At 44.2% G+C, this 18,872-nt stretch overlaps 1 protein-coding gene across 1 annotated transcript in view; it reads left to right on the top strand.

Moving 5' to 3' along the window:
- The window catches only part of SPATS1 (spermatogenesis associated serine rich 1), an 84,870-nt gene that overhangs the window by 45,923 nt on the left and 20,075 nt on the right, over positions 1 to 18,872 (top strand). Inside the window, exon 5 of the mRNA XM_040348484.1 lies at positions 14,580 to 14,697. Within this exon, the coding sequence (XP_040204418.1) occupies positions 14,580 to 14,697 (118 nt within the window). The remainder of the gene's footprint in view (positions 1 to 14,579; positions 14,698 to 18,872) is intronic.

Below are 18,872 nucleotides of genomic sequence, written 5' to 3'. Positions count from 1 at the left end.
AGGTTTAGGAGTGTGTCTATGGGAATGTTTGACCATTCTTCCAGAAGCACATTTGTGAGGTCAGGCACTGATGTGGACGAGAAGGCTTGGCTCGCAGTCTCCTCTCTAATTCATCCCAAAGGTGTTCTATCGGGTTGTGGTCAGGACTCTGTGCAGGCCAGTCAAGTTCCTCCACCCCAAACTTGCTCATAAATGTCTTTACGGACCTTGCTTTGTGCACTGGTGCACAGTCATGTTGGAACAGGAAGGGGCCATTCCCTAAACAGTTCCCACAAAGTTGGGAGCATGAAACTGTTCAAAATGTTTTGGTATGCTGACGCCTTAACGCGGGGGTTCACCCTGTTAAAAAAAAAAAAAAAAAATGTTATTATACCATTACATTCGGCATCGTAGCGCGAGCTACAGTATGCCGGTCTTACATTTTTTATCCCCGTACTCACTGTGCTATGGATCATTGAAGATTCCGGGGAATGGGCGTTCCTATGGTGAGAGAAGGTGATTGACGGCCGGCCCTGGCACGTCACGCTCCTCCGGAAATAGCCGAAATAGGCTTGGCTCTTCACGGCGCCTGCGCATAGCCTGTGCGCAGGCGCCGTGAAGAGCCGAGACCTACTCCGGCTGTCTTCGGGGAGCGTGACGTGCCAGAGCCGGCCGTCAATCATCCTCCCTCTCCATAGGCACGCCCATTCCCCGCGGGAGTCGGAAACTTCAATGATCGATAGCACAGTGAGTACGGGGATTAAACATTTAAGAACGGCATACCGTAGCTCGCGCTACGATGCCGAATGTAATGGTATAATGATGTTAAGGAGGGTGAACCACCGCTTTAAGAGTTCCCTTCACTGGAACTAAGGGGCCAAGCCCAACCTTTGAAAAACAACCCCACACCGTAATCCCCTTTCCATCAAATAATTTGGACCAGTGCACAAAGCAAGGTAGAGACATACTTCATTAAAAAATATATATATATATTATTTGATTTTAACATATACATGTACATTTTAAGCTTTTTTTATTTATTTTTTACCACTATGAGAATACACTAATCAGGGCTTTCTTTAATGTTGATTGGACCCTGGGCAAAAATGTTCTTTGTTTTCCACCTGCTCTGAGACATACAATGAATATCAGCTAGACTTAAAATAAGTTTACTGTATCAGATCAGGCAGTGATTGCAATTGGTTGTCAGAGGTTATAGCATATCATTACCACTTACTGGCTGGTTGCTAGAGGTTACAGCACACATTGCAGCTCACTGATTAGTTGCTACAGGTTACAGCGCATGATTTCTTTGTGTTAATTGGTTGCTAGAGATTACTGTACAGTAATACTGCTCACATCATCTCTTCACTGCAGAGGGGCATGCTATACATATGAATCCTGCCTTTATTTACATATGAATGCAGCTGGCCTCAGCTATTTATATATGAATGCTGCCGCTATTTACATATGAATGCTGCCTTTATTTACATATGAATGCTGCTGTCCTCAGCTATTTAAAAATTAATGCTGCCGCTATTTACATATGAATGCTGCCGCTATTTACATATGAATGCTCCTGTTATTTACATATTACATGTAAACACTAGGTTTGCAGGTGAGTCATCTGTACACAACAATAGGGCAGAGCTGGACAGCATTAGTAGCAGCACTTCACACTGAGATATCAGGACACAACAAAGAACTAAAACTTCAAGGGACAAGGCAATTTAAACTGGGATAGTTGGCAAGTATGGGGCAGCTGCTTTGGGCCCCACAACAATGACAGGGCCCAGGGCAGCTTCCCCGTTTGCCCTTCCTTAAAGACGGCAATGACACTAATCATTGGCCACTAAATGTGCCAAAAGTTTCCCAACATTCCCATTCAGCAGAAGCTGACTTCTGATGAACAGGGATACCCACACATGGATTGAATTTTGATCCTTCCATGGCTAAATTAAGATTTCATTCTGGGGAAATCGCATATTGTTATGTTTAAAGCCAAATAAACTGCTAAACTGTAAAACCAATCACTTAAATCTCATAGAAGCATTCACATGTTAATGTAATTTTAAAAAGTAATTTTCAATTTCAATTTGAATTAAAGCAATCCCTAGTGATCCTGCCGGAAGATCCTTGTTCAGGCATGTTCTATTATAGGGTGACAAGGCTTTATTCTTGTCTCCCAATAGTACTCACTCAATAGTTGTCACCTTGCCACACAGGCTTTCACAGGAGACTACAAGTGGTTGTTTCAACTTGTATTATACAGGAATAGTCCACTGTTGGTTACCCATTAAGAAATGCTATGCAGCCATTACTGAGGTGCCTTCATGTAGACAGGAAGTGGTTAAAGGGAAGCTGCGGGAGTGCTAAGATACGTCAAAGGAGGAAAAAAGATAGAAACACCTTAATAAAAAATAAAATAAAAATGTTCATGATACACAGCACTTTAGCAACTAAATGTAATTCTATTAGGATTTACATCTACTTTATGCTATGTAACTTTTTAAGTGCATTTCATCCCAGTATGGAGTTCTCCTCTCTGAAAGGAATACATCATTTGATTTATTCAGTCTACCAGTCCAGATCTGGTAGAAGAGTGCCTTCTAGACATGTGTACACTGAAATATTTTGTTTCGTAATTTCGTTTTCGTCCGAAAAATAAATGTATTTAGTTACACCCGAAATTTGTTTTTATTTATTTAGTTCTTCGTTAAAAAAATGCATTCGTCCGAAAGTACAAATTAAGGTCGAATCTGTCATTGAAGGCTTATGGTGTCTGTCGAATGTTCTAAGAAAAAAAAAAAGATTCAATAGAATCTTTAAAAAAAAAAAAATGTTTTTAGACTCTTGGGGCCAGATTCACAAAGAGATACGACGGTGTATCTACAGATACACCATCGTATCTCTGACTTACACTGATCCTATCTATGCGCCTGATTCATAGAATCAGTTACGCATAGATAGGGCTAGATCCGACAGTGTTACAATGTGTTACACTGTCAGATCTTTTTTTCAATTTAAAAATGGCGTCGGGGGCGTTCCCGCTGATTTACGATAAATAATATGTAAATCGGCGAGATACGCAAATTCACGAACGTACGCGGACCCGTCGCAGTGTTCTTACGTCGTTTCCATATCGGTTTTCCGTTGTATACTTACCCCTTCTTTTATCAGGCGCAGCCAATGTTAAGTATAGCCGGCGTTCCCGCGTCGAATTTGAATTTTCCTACGTCGTTTGCGTACGTCGATTCACGAACACGCGCGTCGCAAGTCCCGCTCACGTCGCAAGTCCCGCTCACGTCGCAACCACTGACGTCCTAGTGACGTCAGTGGGAGCAATGCACGCCGGGAAATTCCCCGGATGGCGCCTGCGCATTTAAATCGGCGCGGGAACGCGCCTGATTTAAATAGTACACTCCCCTAGCCGCGGAATTTGAATTCCGCCGGGGGAGTTAGGATCCGCCGTCGCAAGTTTGGAGGTAAGTTGTTTGTGAATTAGCCACTTGCCTCCTAAACTTGCGGGAGCGGATCTTAATTCACGTAGATAGAGCGGATCTATAGATCTGCTGCGCTACGTGAATCTGGCCCTTCATGTCTATGTTGAATCTTCATGTCTCTCTATGGCGAATCTTCATGTCTCTCTATGGCGAATCTTTTCTCTCTATGTCAAATCTTTTCTCTTTATGTAGAATAATATTGGACTAATAGAGTTAAGGTTAGGCACATTCGACCGCAACGAAAACGAAAATAAAGCATTTGTTAATGTCGGATCTTTCGGTTTTAGTCCTCTGTGCTTACGTTATCGTTTGTTAAAACTATAACGAAAATACCTGAAATTCGGACGAAAATGCATTCGGATGAAAACGAATGCACATGTCTAGTGCCTTCTGGGGAAATAACATCTGGTTATTTCCCCAGAAGGCTTGACTGCTTGAAGACGTTAATTTTACGAAACGTATGTCGCGACGCAGCCTGGTCACATGTACTCCCTATGTCACATCCGGCAATCTGGCTTGAGCTTCCGACTGGTGAAACGCACGCCGTCGAGGAAGTGGAGGAACCACAAGTGCTTTTCCTTTACGAGTCTGCAGCCCCACCTTTTAATGGCCATTTGGCCTTTTTTGTTCTGTCATTTTATTATTTTATTAAATGGTTTGCACTATGGAAGTTTTGGCTTTTTCATTCCATGTTCCATCTCTGCAATGGAGGTCTTGAGCCAATACCCACATCTCCCGTTTATGGCCAAGTGTGCAGGCACGCTCCTGCTAAGCGCATTAGATCTTTTTCTAATCAAAAAGATCCATTGAGTCTGGTAAGCACCATTCCCCTTCTGTGCACTTTGGGTGTCTTATCCTTGCGTATGGTGAAGGAACAAGTTTGCACTGTCTGGACAATAATCCTTTTACAGCAAGATTTTGTTTTTTTGTTGGTGGATGGATTTTGGAAATTAATCACATTTTTTTTTTTCAATTGGGACAATTTTTTTTCTTTTTTCTGCTTTGTATATTTTTCCTTAGAAAGAGTCAAACACTTTCTTTATGGACTTATATTATGTGTGCAATACTTTTTGGTGATTTATTACCACTAATTGTTTATCACTGGTTTTTCCACTTGGGAGAATTTTTTATGATTTGTATTTTTCTCACTTTAGTATATTTAATATTTATGAGTGTTTTTTATAATCATTTCTAGCGCCCTCCTTTTTCACTTATTACTATAGCTAAATAGAATAGTGATTGGGTTAATGCTTAGATGTGCATTTTCTGTACAGCATTTTAGAATTGAAGTCCAGAATAGCTTAGTTGTACTTAAAGCCGTATTAAATCCAAAATCCAAAATGTATTGTACTAGGCTTTTTCCATTAATTATCATCTGATAATCCAGCTGGTAAGTTATTTTTCAACTTCCTTTAAAGAACAAGATATTCCAGTTAAAGTGTCAGTTAGAAAATGATGTCCCGTTATAACTGGAAGTATCCAGTCAAAGTGTCTGTTAGAGAGTTAAAGAAAACCAGAAAACTTTATCCCAAAAGAAAAAAAAAAGTTTCTGGAACTGCTTTAACCTCTTCCGATCCAGGCCAATTCTGACACTTAGGGCCAGATTCACGTAGAATCGCGGCGGCGTAACGTATCCTAGATACGTTACACCGCCGCAATTTTTCATCGCAAGTGCCTGATTCACCAAGCACTTGCGATGAAAACCTACGCCGGCGGCCTCCGGCGCAAGGAGGGCCAATTCAAATAGGCGTGTGCCATTTAAATTAGGCGCACTCCCTAATGCTAGAATATTGCATAGAACACCAAACATTATATATATATATATATATATATATATATATATATATATATATATATATATATGTGTATATATATATATTAGTGCTGTCAAGCGATTAAAATTTCTAATCGCGATTAATCGCATTAATGTCATAGTTAACTCACGATTAATCGCGCGATTAAGGAGGTTCACCCTTTAAAACATTATTTTTTTTGTTTTCTTATTTTTTTTTTTTTTTTTTTTTATAATATTAAATTGTGTTTTTTTTTTTTTACATTTTGATCACTTTTATTGCTGTCACAAGGAATGTAAACATCCCTTGTGACAGTAATAGGTGGTGACAGGTACTCTTTATGGAGGGATCGGGGGTCTAAAAGACCTCCGAGCCCTCCTTTGCACTTCAAAGTATTCAGATCGCCGAAAACGGCGATTCTGAATACTGTGTACTTTTTTAAATCCGGCGCCATTGGCAGCCGAGAAACCCGGAAGTGACGTCATGATGCCGCTTCCGTGGTTTCAATGCGGAGACTGAATCAAAGCCGTTTACGGCTTAGTGTCAGTCTCCGCCTGGACACAGAAGGCGCCGGATGGAGGATCGGGTCTCCCGGTGGGACGGGAGGCCCGGTCAGAGTGGCGAAAGGCGGCGGGAGGGGGGGATGTCCCCTCCCGCTCCTCCGGCATAACAACCGAGCGGCTTTTAGCCGCATCGGTTGTTATGTTTGGATAGCCGATCGCCCGCTCTAAACAATGGTACCGGGATGATGCCTGCGGCTGCAGGCATCATCCCGGTATAACCCCCGAACGCCGCCTCGTTAATCGCGCGATAAAAAAATTGACGGCGTTAACATGGGTTTGTGTTAACGCCGTTAATAACGCGTTTAACTGACAGCACTGATATATATATATATATATATATATATATATATATACACACACAGTGGAACCTTGGATTATGAGCATAATCCGTTCCAGGAGAATTCTTATAATCCAAAGCACTCGCATATCAAAGCGAGTTTCCCCATAGAAGTCAATGGAAACGAAAATAATTTGTTCTGCATTGACTTCTATGGCATGCAATACAGCATGTGGCCAGAGGTGGGGGCGTCAGAGAGCCTCGGAAACACTTGGGGACAGCTCGGCTGAACTCGGAAAACCTCTGAAAGGCTCAGGAACTGAGTTTTTCCGAGTATTTACAAATGGCTCCGGCTGTCATATGACGTCCTTAACTTTGAGCGGGGATATCTGAATGATTCCTGCAGCAACAGGCATCCAGGGCAGGACTTAGGGTGGTGGGGGGCCCCTGGGCTTGAGTCACTTTCTGGCCCTACCCGAAATTGACTCAAGCATATCCAAAATTCCAGGATCAGATTCAATTATACTGGTATAAGCAACCCATGATGAAAAGTGGAGGGTACAGTTCTCCCACTTCAAAGGGGTATGCCTAGGGAAGCAAAACAGCATAAAATGAATGTGTGTATGGGGATAAATAACCCAATATCACCACAAAGAGCCTGGCAAGGAAAAAGCTTCCGCTGTATCTGTCAGATGGAGAGGGATCATATAGTTCCTCCGTACGATCCCTCACGTCTATCCATCGGTAGCCGCCGCAGCTATAAATAGTGTCATTCGGATGCCCGCACATGCGCAGAAGAATGACCGGGCGTTATGACGTCATCGCGACTGCGTCGCATAATGATGACGCGTCGTCTTCAATAGTAAACATAGCGTTGTCCCGAAGGATGTATACTGCGCATAGGCACAAAAAAGCACTGACACAAGTCAGAGTGCAATGTATTCAAAGGGCAAATCCAGCAGTTGGAGCCAAAGTTATATGCCACATCCAGCAAAAGGACAGACACCGGGCATAATATTGAAAAAATAGCTTCACAAGGGTAATAATAAAAGAGAGACAGTTTGTCTACTTGGACGGAGGACAAAAATGATCAATGTCCCTAAAACAGGTAAAAATGCTAGACCAATCAACACACTTTAAATGGAAAATTAAATGACTGGCATAGTATTGAATTTTTTTTTATGTAAACGGGGCCCATGGGCCACTTATTGGGCGGGGCACATGGGCTTGAGCCCAGTCAAGCCCAATGGTAAATCTGGCCCAGCAGGCATCATTTAGATATCAGCCGATTGATTGTTCATAGGGAGACGATGGGGGGAACATCCCCCCCCTCCCGTCGCCCTCCGATGCTTCTACCAACTCACCCCTGCCATCGGTGAGTTGGAGAATGGGTCGGACGGCCCTGGATGCTGACCATAGAGATTTCCAGATGGTCCCCAAAGTCTCCATGATTGTTTGGAGGCCGGGCGCGATGTTATGACCTCACGCCCGGCCTCTGCATTCAGACAAACGGTGCCCAGCTTCCCAGCCTAGGGGTGAGATGTAGGGTCTTATTGACCCCATATCTCACTGTAAAGAGGACCGATCATGCAATATTCCTATTACAAGGGATGTTTACATTCCTTGTAATAGGAATAAAAGTGATCAAAACATTTTTTTTTTAAATAGTGTCAAAATAGAAAAATGAAAGTAAAATTAACAATATATTTTTTTTAAATTCCCCCGTCCTCATGTGCTCGCACGCAGACGTGAACGCATATCTAAGTCCCGCCCACATAAAAATGGTGTTCAATCCACACACGTGAGGTATCGGCGCGAACATTAGAGCGAGAGCAATAATTCCAGCCCTAGACCTCCTCTGTAACTCAAAACATGTAACCAGTAAAACATTTTAAATCATCGGGATTTTTAGGTACCGAAGTTTGGCGCCATTCCGTAACAAGCGTAACATGTTAAGTATCTATTTACTCGGAGTAACATCATCTTTCACATTATGCAAAAAAATTGGGCTAACTTTACTATTTTTTTTAAAGCATAAAAGCATAAAACAGTTCTTCTTCTTTTTTGTTTTTTTAAACACGTGTGAGATAAAAAGTTGCAAAGACCGCCATTGTATTCTCTAGGGTCTTGGCTATAAAAACATATATAATGTTTTTTGGGTTCTATGTACTTTTCTAGCACAAAAAAATATGATTTTTACATGTAGGAGAGAAATGTCAGAATTGGCCTGGTTGGCAAGTGGTTAAAATTCTATATAAGCAACTCTTTAACCACTTAAGCCCCAGACCATTTTGTTGGTCAAAGACCAGGCCACTTTTTGCGATTCGGCACTGCGTCTCTTTAACTGACAATTGCGCGGTCGTGCGACGTGGCTTACAAACAAAATGGACGTCCTTTTTTCCCACAAATAGAGCTTTCTTTCGGTGTTATTTGATCACCTCCGCGGTTTTTATTTTTTGCGCTATAAACAAAAATAGAAAGACAATTTTGAAAATAATGCAATATTTTTTACTTTTTGCTATAATAAATATCCCCCAAAAATATCTACATTTTTTTTCCCCCTCAGTTTAGGCCGATACATATTCTACATATTTTTGCTAAAAAAAAAAAATTGCAATGAGTGTTTATTGATCAGTTTGCACAAAAGTTATAGGGCCAGATTCACATAGAATTGCCCTGGCGCAGCGTATCAGAGATACGCTACACCGCCGTATCTTACCTGGCTCTTTTTCAAATCCCGGAAGATTTTGCGCCGTAAGTTACGGCGGCGTAGTGTATCTCTCGGGGCGTATTTTAAAATTGGGCGGGTAGGGGGCGTGATTCATTTAAATGAAGCGCGTCCCTGCGCCGATTGAACTGCGCATGCTCCGTTTTGAAATTTCCCACCGTGCTTTGTGCGAAATGACGTCGCACCAACGTCATTTTTTGAACTTCGACGTGAGTTACGTCCTTTCCTATTCACTTACGCCAAAAAAAAAAATATTTAAAATTTGACGCGGGAACGACGGCCATACTTTAACATGGCAAGTCTATCTATACGCCACAAAATAGCAGCTTTAACTATACGCCGGGAAAAGCTGACTAGCGCCGACGTAAGAGAATGCGACGGCCGCGCGTACCTTTGTGGATCGCCGGAAAAAGCTAATTTGCATACCCGACGCGGAAAACGACACAAACTCCACCCAGCGGGCGCCAAAGTATTGCGCCAAAGTATTGCACCTACGATCCGAAGGCGTACGAAGCCGTACGCCTGTCGGATCGAAGCCAGAAGCCGTCGTATCTTGGTTTGAGGATTCAAACTAAAGATACGACGCGGCAAATTTGAAAGTACGCCGGTGTATCAGTAGATACGCCGGCGTACTTGCTCTGAGAATCTGGCCCTTTGGCCCCGTACACACGAGAGGATCTATCCGCTGGAATTGATCTGTGGATCAGTTCCAGCGGATAGATCCGCTGGTGTGTACAACCCAGCGGATATTTTTCCGCGGATTTTTTTCGGGCCGACCGATTTCCAGCGGATAAAAATTTCTTAGCATGCTAAGAAATCTATCCGCTGGAATCGGCTCCAGCGGATCGATCCGCTGGTCTGTACAGACTCACCGGATCGATCCGTCCGAACCCATCCCTCGCATGCGTCGTAATGATTTGACGCATGCGTGGAATTCCTTATATGACAGCGTCGCGCACGTCGCCGCGTCATCATCGCGGCGACGGCGCGACACGTCATCGCGATGGAAATTCGGCGCGGATTTCGATCCGATGGTGTGTACACTCCATCGGATCAAAATCCTCAGAGGATTTATCCGCGGAAACGGTCCGGAGGACTGTATCCGCGGATAAATCCTCTCGTGTGTACCCGGCCTTAGCGTCTACAAAATAAGGGATAGTTTTATGGCATTTTTATTAATATTTTTTTTTTAACTAGTAATGGCAGCGATCAGTGATTTTTATCGTGACTACGACATTATGACACATTTTTGGGACCATTGTAATTTTTACAGCGATCAGTGCTATAAAAATGCACTGAATTCTGTGAAAATGGCACTGGCAGTGAAGGGGTTAATGATCCTGATGCTTTTCTGACATTGTATCAGGGTATGTAAATGATACTTGGTGGAATGATAAAGTGTAAAAAGAAAAACATGACATTGACCTTGTTTTAAGGTAGCGCTCTGCCTTGCTTTTAAATAAAGTTGTGTTGGTTATCTTTCATCCGGCATTATCATTGTCACAATCATTTTGTGTAGGCAGCAGTATTCTTAATCCTCCCCTGGTGATGAGCTGTACTGACCCAGCATGCTTGTTTCTTACAAGGAAACCTAATGGTGAGTCCCACGGAAGATAGATAGTTGCAGCATGCGTGTCCAGATTAATTATTCATATAGAGGGACACTCTGTGAAAGCTAAAGAGAGCGACTCATCCCTTCCATAAATTACACCATAACATTGGAACTGCAGTGATACATTCTGCAGACCACACAAGTAGTAAGTCATGTTGCTTTTTGTACAGTGAAAAAGAAGAAAAAACCCTCTTCTAAATGCCACTGCCTGCCTCCAAAATGTTTTCTTATTCTGCAGGGCTAGTCTTTGGTTCTCTCAGTGTGCCTTGTGGTATATAGTTGATTTAAAGGGTCACTAAAGGAATTTTTTTTTTTTTTAGCTAAATAGCTTCCTTTACCTTACTGCAGTCCTGGTTTCATGTCCTCATTGTTCGTTTTTGCTTTGATGTTGCTGTAATTCCTCTCTGTTCTGGACACTTCCTGGTTGTCTGTTTCCTGATCACCACAGTACTGGGAGCTTTCTCACTGTGGTGACTAATCAAGGAGGTGTGTCTAAAACCCCTCAGCACCAATCCAGTTTCGTTTTGAAAAACCTTCACTGCCCTCTATTGGCTCTCTGGCTCTGTACATCAGAGAACCAGGAAACAACAGCAAAAACGAAACTAAACTGTAGGCACATTATATGATTGGTTTTTATCTATTTTTAATCATTTTTAAAAGGAATCGGTTAAAGTGGAGTTCCACCCATAAATATAACATAACATCAGTAGTTTTAAAAAAAGGTCATTAGTCCTTTACGAATTTTTTTTTTTTTTTTAGATGCCTTCAAAGTGTTGTTGCTAGGCAGAATAGTTAATCTTCCCTCTTCCTGCACCTAGGTGCTTAATGCTTCCTAACCTACACCGCACAGACTCCTGGGAATGTAGTGGGTGTAACTTTCCAGGAGTCTGTGCACTCCCCAGTCTCAAAGAATCATGTGACTTGGACAGCACAGGTGCTGAAACCTGATCTGACACTGCTTGTGCAGCACTGAGCCTGTGCGAGATCTGCAAGGCTGAAATCCAGGAAGTCATACAGTCTGGCTTCATGATGCCCACACTTAAGATGGTCACGGTCTATTTCTATTTTATAAAGTGTCTAAATGCTGTAACAACCTAACAAAACGGACCTTAGTTTACAGACTAACTTTACTCGAATACATTAAGCTTGTGTATTACTGGGGTATTTATGTTTAAAAGGTGAAATTGTGGCCGGAACTCCGCTTTAACTATTATGTCTCTATACCCTGTAAACAGTCATTTCAGCAAAAAAATGTTTTCCTTTAGTGACCCTTTAAAGTGGACCTTTCATTTACAAATCTGCATGACGTGGCACAATATATAACAGCAGTTTTAGTTAAAAAAAATTCGAACATTGTTCACCTTTCAAGAAGATTTTCAGCCCCTAAGTAACTCTACATCAACTGAATAGTAAACACCATAGATCTTCCTGTTAAAAATGGTGAAGGTCCTCCCATGGCCAGATACAGTACAGTTCTTCTGGGTCATCTCCTGGCACTCCATACCTCTGCACCCTGCCATTTGTGGGATAGGCTGAAATTGACCGTATTGTGGACTCTAGTGGCCACTCAAAATGTGTACATGCACAGTGCACCTTCTCTTGGATTCCGCTAAACTTGGTATTGGCTCTGCACATGCGCAGATATTGAACAGCCAGCAGCAGCCACTACTGAAGCCTCGTACACTCGCTCGGTTTACTTGGCAAGAACCAGCGAGAAAACTGCTGGCAGAGCTTTCTTGCCGAGTATACCGAGCGTGTGTACGAGGCTTTCAGGTTTCAAGAAAACTGCCTAAAATCTCGACGAGAACCTGCTCTCTAATTTCTCGTTGTGATTCTCGGCAGTGTTTTCCTGCCGAGAAACCGGAGAGTGTGTATACTTGCCTGTCGCTGTGGAAACCTGCGCATGCTCAAAATGACTTCAACGCATGCGCGGTAGCTTTCTAGGCATAGGTAGGGTGCAGCAAGATGGCGGCGACGGCATTGAATGTGACGAGCGCATGCTCGTCGTACGCGATGACGTCACCGCGTTCTTGCCATTCAACAGAACCACGGTTCTTTTGAAAGGAGTGTCTGTACACTCGGGCAGCAAGAGATTCTTGCCAAGAATCTCGTCAGGATTCCTGGTGAGATTCTGGCCTGTGTGTACAGGGCTTAAGAAAGAAGAGAGAGCGGCGCCTTCTAAGCGTAGTAAGTGAGTATTTAATGAAATAAAATAAAATCACAAGAGTAATGTACTCACAAATGGAGCAATATGACAGGCATCAAAGATAAAAGTTCACCCGCTGGGGGTCTTGGGAAAGACTCTGATCACTCGGTGACCAACGGACTGGATACAGCTGGTTCCCTTGCCTCAGATGGCAGCGTCGGTGGGGGCCAAACGCCCTTGGAACACTAGAGAAGGGGAGCTTGTTTCCCGAGTGTGCTGCTGGATTAGCGTCACTTCCGGGTCAGGGTTCAGCGGGAGGATGCCTAAGTGTAGACAGGTGCTGGGCTACAGCAATATGGAGATGGAGACATTGCCCTTTAATCTTTTCTCTCTCCACTGAGATACTGATGTTATTATGCATTATCCTCCTCAGGCCAGTGGGGAGAGAGCTAAAGCCAAGCAAGGCCAAGGATTTATATGCAGAGCACTGAGAAACCAGAGAGTAGATTGAGACAGTAGCCATATAATGGCCAGAACCACCATCAGGGGGGTACAGGCAGTACACCTGTAAGGGTCTCGATGGTCCCCACGCTTTTGACACTTTTTGGAGACCAGTGTCACTAATACAGTGATCAGTGCTAAAAATATGCACTGTCACTGTTCTAATGGCACTGACTGGGAAGGGGTAACATATGACGCGATCAAAGGGTTAACATATGATGCGATCAAAGGGTTAACTGTGTGTTTAACAATGTGTTTTTTCACTGTGTAGGAGGTGCTTTTACTATGGGAAGGCATTAATACATGTTCCTGCTTTGTAGGAACACAGGATCAATGCCTTCTTTACTGACAGAACGGCAATCTGCCTTGTTTGCAAGGCTGACTCTCTGCCCAACAAACCGTGGGTACCGGCGATCATCGAGTCCACGGTACCCGCAGACCAGCTCCCGCTGTGTCTAATCACAGCATGAGCGGATCGACCGACAGCGCGCATTGCGTGCTCCAGACCCGGAAGTGCCGGATCATGCACTAGATATGTGATCATGCGCAGGAGAGCCGTACAGTATACGATCGGCAAGCAGTTAAAGCGGATGTTCCATTTAAAAAAGTAAAAAAATAAAAGTCAGCAGCTACTAACACTGTAGCTGCTGACTTTTAATAAGGACACTTACCTGTCCTAGCCGCCAGCAATGTCTGCCCCCGCCGAGGCCGATCCTCGATCCTAGCAGCTCCAAGCGCCGCCATCCACAGTAAGGGAAACAGGCAGTGAAGCGGTACGGCTTCACTGCCCTTTTCCTACTGCGCATGCGCGAGCAGCGCGGCGCTTTGTGAATGGGCCGCTGCTTTCTGGGACACACACAGTTCCCAGAATGCAGCGCGCCCCATTCACAAGAAGACACCCAGTGTAGGAGGAGGAAGAGAATCCACCACGGACGATGAAGAGGCAGATTCGGCACTTCCGCATAGCAACAGCTATTTAGGGTGAGTAACATTTATTTATTTATTTTTTAGATTTTTGGTGAAATATTTTTTTTTTGGTGGAACCTCCACTTTAATACAAACTGTGTAAGTACCTTAATGTGACCTGATATTTTCCTCTTGCAGTCCCGGAACAACAGGGCTGGAGTGTGAGAGGAAGAAGCAATGCAAGGACAAGTATGCCGATAGGAGTAGAAAACAGTGACTAGAGACAAGTTACGACTCATCACTATACTGCTTCTCCTTTCACTGTCCAGTCACAGGCTGGGGAGGGCCCAGGGAAACTTGGGTCTAGAGGAAGTGAGTTGAATGATGCTGGCAATCAGACTGTGGATATCTGATAGCTGAAAAAAGTACTATGGGGGAAATCTCTGCATTGAAGCTGAATATTAAAACAAATGCTGTTTCTTATTTTATCTAGTTATTTGTGGCTGGAGTTCTGTTTTAAACATGAATGCATATTATTAAGGTGATCATCCTTTTCTGTTTGTTTTTCAAGTCTCTGATCTCAGAAATGGAATCCCTGAGGCCCAGCCAGGTGATAAACCTTTCCATACAGTGGAATACAGCCCCGACTTCCATAAATTTGGATCAACAATGCCGGTGGTGAATTTCAGGTGGGTGTTTTTATTAGGTGTTTTTATTGGCATATCTTTTGTGTACTGAGCCAAATTACTTGTAAATCCAGCTTTTTATTGGTAACTAATTTTTTATTAGCTGAAATGCTATGTTTGCAAAAAAGCACCAAAATCCTCACCTCCAGAGCAATGAATGTGGGCAGCAGTGTGCTGGCAGGATCAGGTGATCAGTCATCCATAGGAATCTTTTATTAAATGCTAAAAAAAAAAACAATGATTAGCCATTTTGATGCTAAATGTTTAAAACCAAATAAAGCTGACTGATATAAATTCCATTTCCCATTCACTACCTTTTTACTACTTACTAAAACACATATAAGTGAGGTACATTGTCAGAATATGGAGCAGTAATTGCTTAAAGCTGAACTTTGGATAGATATATAAAAAAAAAAGACAGAATTTATATATTACAGATATTTATATACCGTATTTTCCAGCGTATAAGACAACTGGGCGTATAAGACGACCCCCTAATTTTCCAGGAAAAAATTTGGTTTTGGGATATACTCGCCATATAAGACTACCCCCTTCTTACTAGTCTTTCTGGAAACTGAGGGGTAGCCAGAACCGCTGACAGAAACAGGCTTTTTCAAACCTCACTGTGCCATTACATTACATTCCTCACTGTGCCATCACTTGCCCCTTACTGTACCATCACTTGCCCCTCACTGTGCCATCACTTGCCCCTCACTGTACCATCACTTGCCCCTCACTGTACCATCACTTGCCCCCCTCTGTACCATCACTTGCCCCCCACTGTACCATCACTTTCCCCTCACTGTACCATCACTTGCCCCTCACTGTGCCATCACTTGCCCCTCACTGTACCATCACTTGCCCCCCTCTGTACCATCACTTGCCCCCCACTGTACCATCACTTTCCCCTCACTGTACCATCACTTGCCCCTCACTGTGCCATCACTTGCCCCTCACTGTGCCATCACTTGCCCCTCACTGTACCATCACTTGCCCCTCACTGTACCATCACTTGCCCCTCACTGTACCATCACTTGCCCCTCACTGTACCATCACTTGCCCCCCTCTGTACCATCACTTGCCCCCCTCTGTACCATCACTTGCCCCTCACTGTGCCATCACTTGCCCCTTACTGTGCCATCACTTGCCCCTCACTGTACCATCACTTGCCCCTCACTGTACCATCAATTGCCCCTCACTGTGCCATCACTTGCCCCTCACTGTACCATCACTTGCCCCTCACTGTACCATCACTTGCCCCTCTCTGTACCATCACTTGCCCCTCACTGTACCATCACTTGCCCCTCACTGTACCATCACTTGCCCCCCTCTGTACCATCACTTGCCCCTCACTGTGCCATCACTTGCCCCTCACTGTGCCATCACTTGCCCCTCACTGTGCCATCACTTGCCCCTCACTGTACCATTACATTCCATGCCCCTCACTGTGCCATCACTTGCCCCTCACTGTGCCATCACTTGCCCCTCACTGTACCATCACTTGCCCCTCACTGTACCATCACTTGCCCCTCACTGTACCATCACTTGCCCCTCACTGTACCATCACTTGCCCCTCACTGTACCATCACTTGCCCCTCACTGTACCATCACTTGCCCCCTCACTGTGCCATCACTTGCCCCTCACTGTACCATCACTTGCCCCTCACTGTACCATCACTTGCCCCTCTCTGTACCATCACTTGCCCCTCTCTGTACCATCACTTGCCCCTCACTGTACCATCACTTGCCCCTCTCTGTACCATCACTTGCCCCTCACTGTACCATCACTTGCCCCTCTCTGTACCATCACTTGCCCCTCTCTGTACCATCACTTGCCCCTCTCTGTACCATCACTTGCCCCTCACTGTACCATCACTTGCCCCTCTCTGTACCATCACTTGCCCCTCTCTGTACCATCACTTGCCCCTCACTGTACCATCACTTGCCCCTCTCTGTACCATCACTTGCCCCCAGTGCAATCACCGCAAACAGACAGTGCGATCACTCACTTTTTTGTGTGAATAGACAGGCGGTGACAGTCTCCGTGCTGCGCGCGTCAATGATTTGAAAGCCGCGCCTTCTCTTCAGCGTGTTCTGTGATAGGCGGAACACAAAATTTCCCAGCAGCGCCTCTGTTCTGTGTTCCGCCTATCACGGACGTTTTCTCATCTCGTCCGAGGATGAGAAGGCATCTGTGATAGGAGGAACACAGAACAGAGGCGCTGCTGGGAAGATTTGTGTTCCGCCTATCACAGAACACGCTGAAGAGAAGGAGCGTATTTTAAATCATTGACGCTTGCAGCACGGAGACCGTACCCGGCGTATAAGACGACCCCCGACTTTGGATGCATTTTTTTGCATCCAGAAAGTCGTCTTATACGCCGGAAAATAAAATACGGTAGTGCCAATAATTTACCTTGTTGTACATTTTCCCTTAAAGGCTAACTTCACATTTAGGAGCATGTTACATGTTACACCTAAATTTAGGGTGTGACATGTAACATGTCCCTAGTGTAGGGTGACCAGATTTTTAAAATGAAATCCGGGGACATTTTTATTTTTTTATTGGCAAATGGTAAACTATTTTATAAGCATATTTTCCTCAAATGATAAAGGCAGCCAGGGCCGGTGCAAGGATTTTTGCCAACTCAGGCGAAGGTACATTTTGATGCCCCAAACCCCCCCCCCCCCCGGCACGCACACGCGCGCACACACACACACCATACATTATATATGTGCTCCATTAAAGGGGTTGTAAAGGTAAATGTTTTTTCACCTTAATGCATCCTATGCATTAAGGTGAAAAAACATCCGACGGTACCGCCCCCCCCCGAACCCCCGTTTTACTTACCTGACCCCTCGAAAGTCCCTGTGATCCTCTTCGGTTCCCAGCCTGCCCGTTAATTGGCTAGGCTGGACGGATTGATAGCAGCGCAGCCATTGGCTGGCGCTGCTGTCAATCACAGCGGATGACGCGGCGCACCAGGGGGCGGGGCCGAGTGATACAGTCGGCGGCTATGCCCGCCGCTGTATCACGGGAGCGCGCTCGCAAAAGCTTTCCACCGTGCGAGCTCGCATGATGGTGGAAAGCTTTTGCGAGGAGGAGCCGAGACAGCCACCGAGGGACCCCAGAAGACTGGATTCGGGGACACTGCATTCGTGCAAAACGAGCTGCACAGTGGAGGTAAGTATAACATGTTTGTTATTTAAAAAAAAAAAAAAGTTTGCCTTTAGTGTTGCTTTAAGGCTGCATTCACACCTAGGCGTAGGAGATTTGCGGCGTTTTTTACCGCGATTTGCCGCGACAAATTGCGGCGTTATTTGCCGCGACAAAACGATGCGTTTTTTAACCGCGGTTTTATATAGGTCATTGTCGGGTATGGAGAACGCCGAAGCCGCCCGATATGCCGCGACAAAAAAGGGTCCGGGACTTGTTTGAGCTTCAGGCGTTCGGCGTTTCGGTGTTCGGCGTGGAGATGTGAAGCATCTCCATAGAGAATCATGTTATTTCTCCCCTCCAGCATACTGTAGCGTCGCGCTTCAGGCGTTTTGTCGCCTAGGTGTGAATGCAGCCTAATGGTTATGATGCTTAACCACTTAAGACCCGGACCTTTAGGCAGCTAAAGGACCCGGCCAGGTTTTGCGATTCGGCACTGCGTCGCTTTAACAGACAATTGCGCGGTCGTGCGACGTGGCTCCCAAACAAAATTGGCGTCCTTTTGTTCCCACAAATAGAGCTTTCTTTTAGTGGTATTTGATCACCTCTGCGGTTTTTATTTTTTTGCGCTATAAACAAAAATAGAGCGACAATTTTGAAAAAAAAAACAATATTTTTTACTTTTTGCTATAATAAATATCCCCCAAAAATATATAAAAAAACACATTTTTTTCCTCAGTTTAGGCCGATACGTATTCTTCTACCTACAGTATTTTTGGTAAAAAAAAAAAAACGCAATAAGCGTTCATCGGTTGGTTTGCGCAAAATTTACAGCGTTTACAAAATAGGGGATAGTTTTATTGTATTTTTCTAAATTTTTTATTTTTTACTACTAATAGCGGTGATCAGCGTTTTTTTTTTTGTAAATGCGACATTATGGCGGACACTTCGGACAATTTTGACACATTTTTGGGACCATTGTCATTTTCACAGCAAAAAATGCATTTAAAATGCATTGTTT

This window comes from Rana temporaria, chromosome 4 (genome assembly GCF_905171775.1).
Source record: "Rana temporaria chromosome 4, aRanTem1.1, whole genome shotgun sequence".
NCBI lineage: Eukaryota > Metazoa > Chordata > Amphibia > Anura > Ranidae > Rana > Rana temporaria.
Note: the sequence above shows the minus strand (reverse complement) of the source record. Positions and strands in the feature narration are given on the sequence as shown.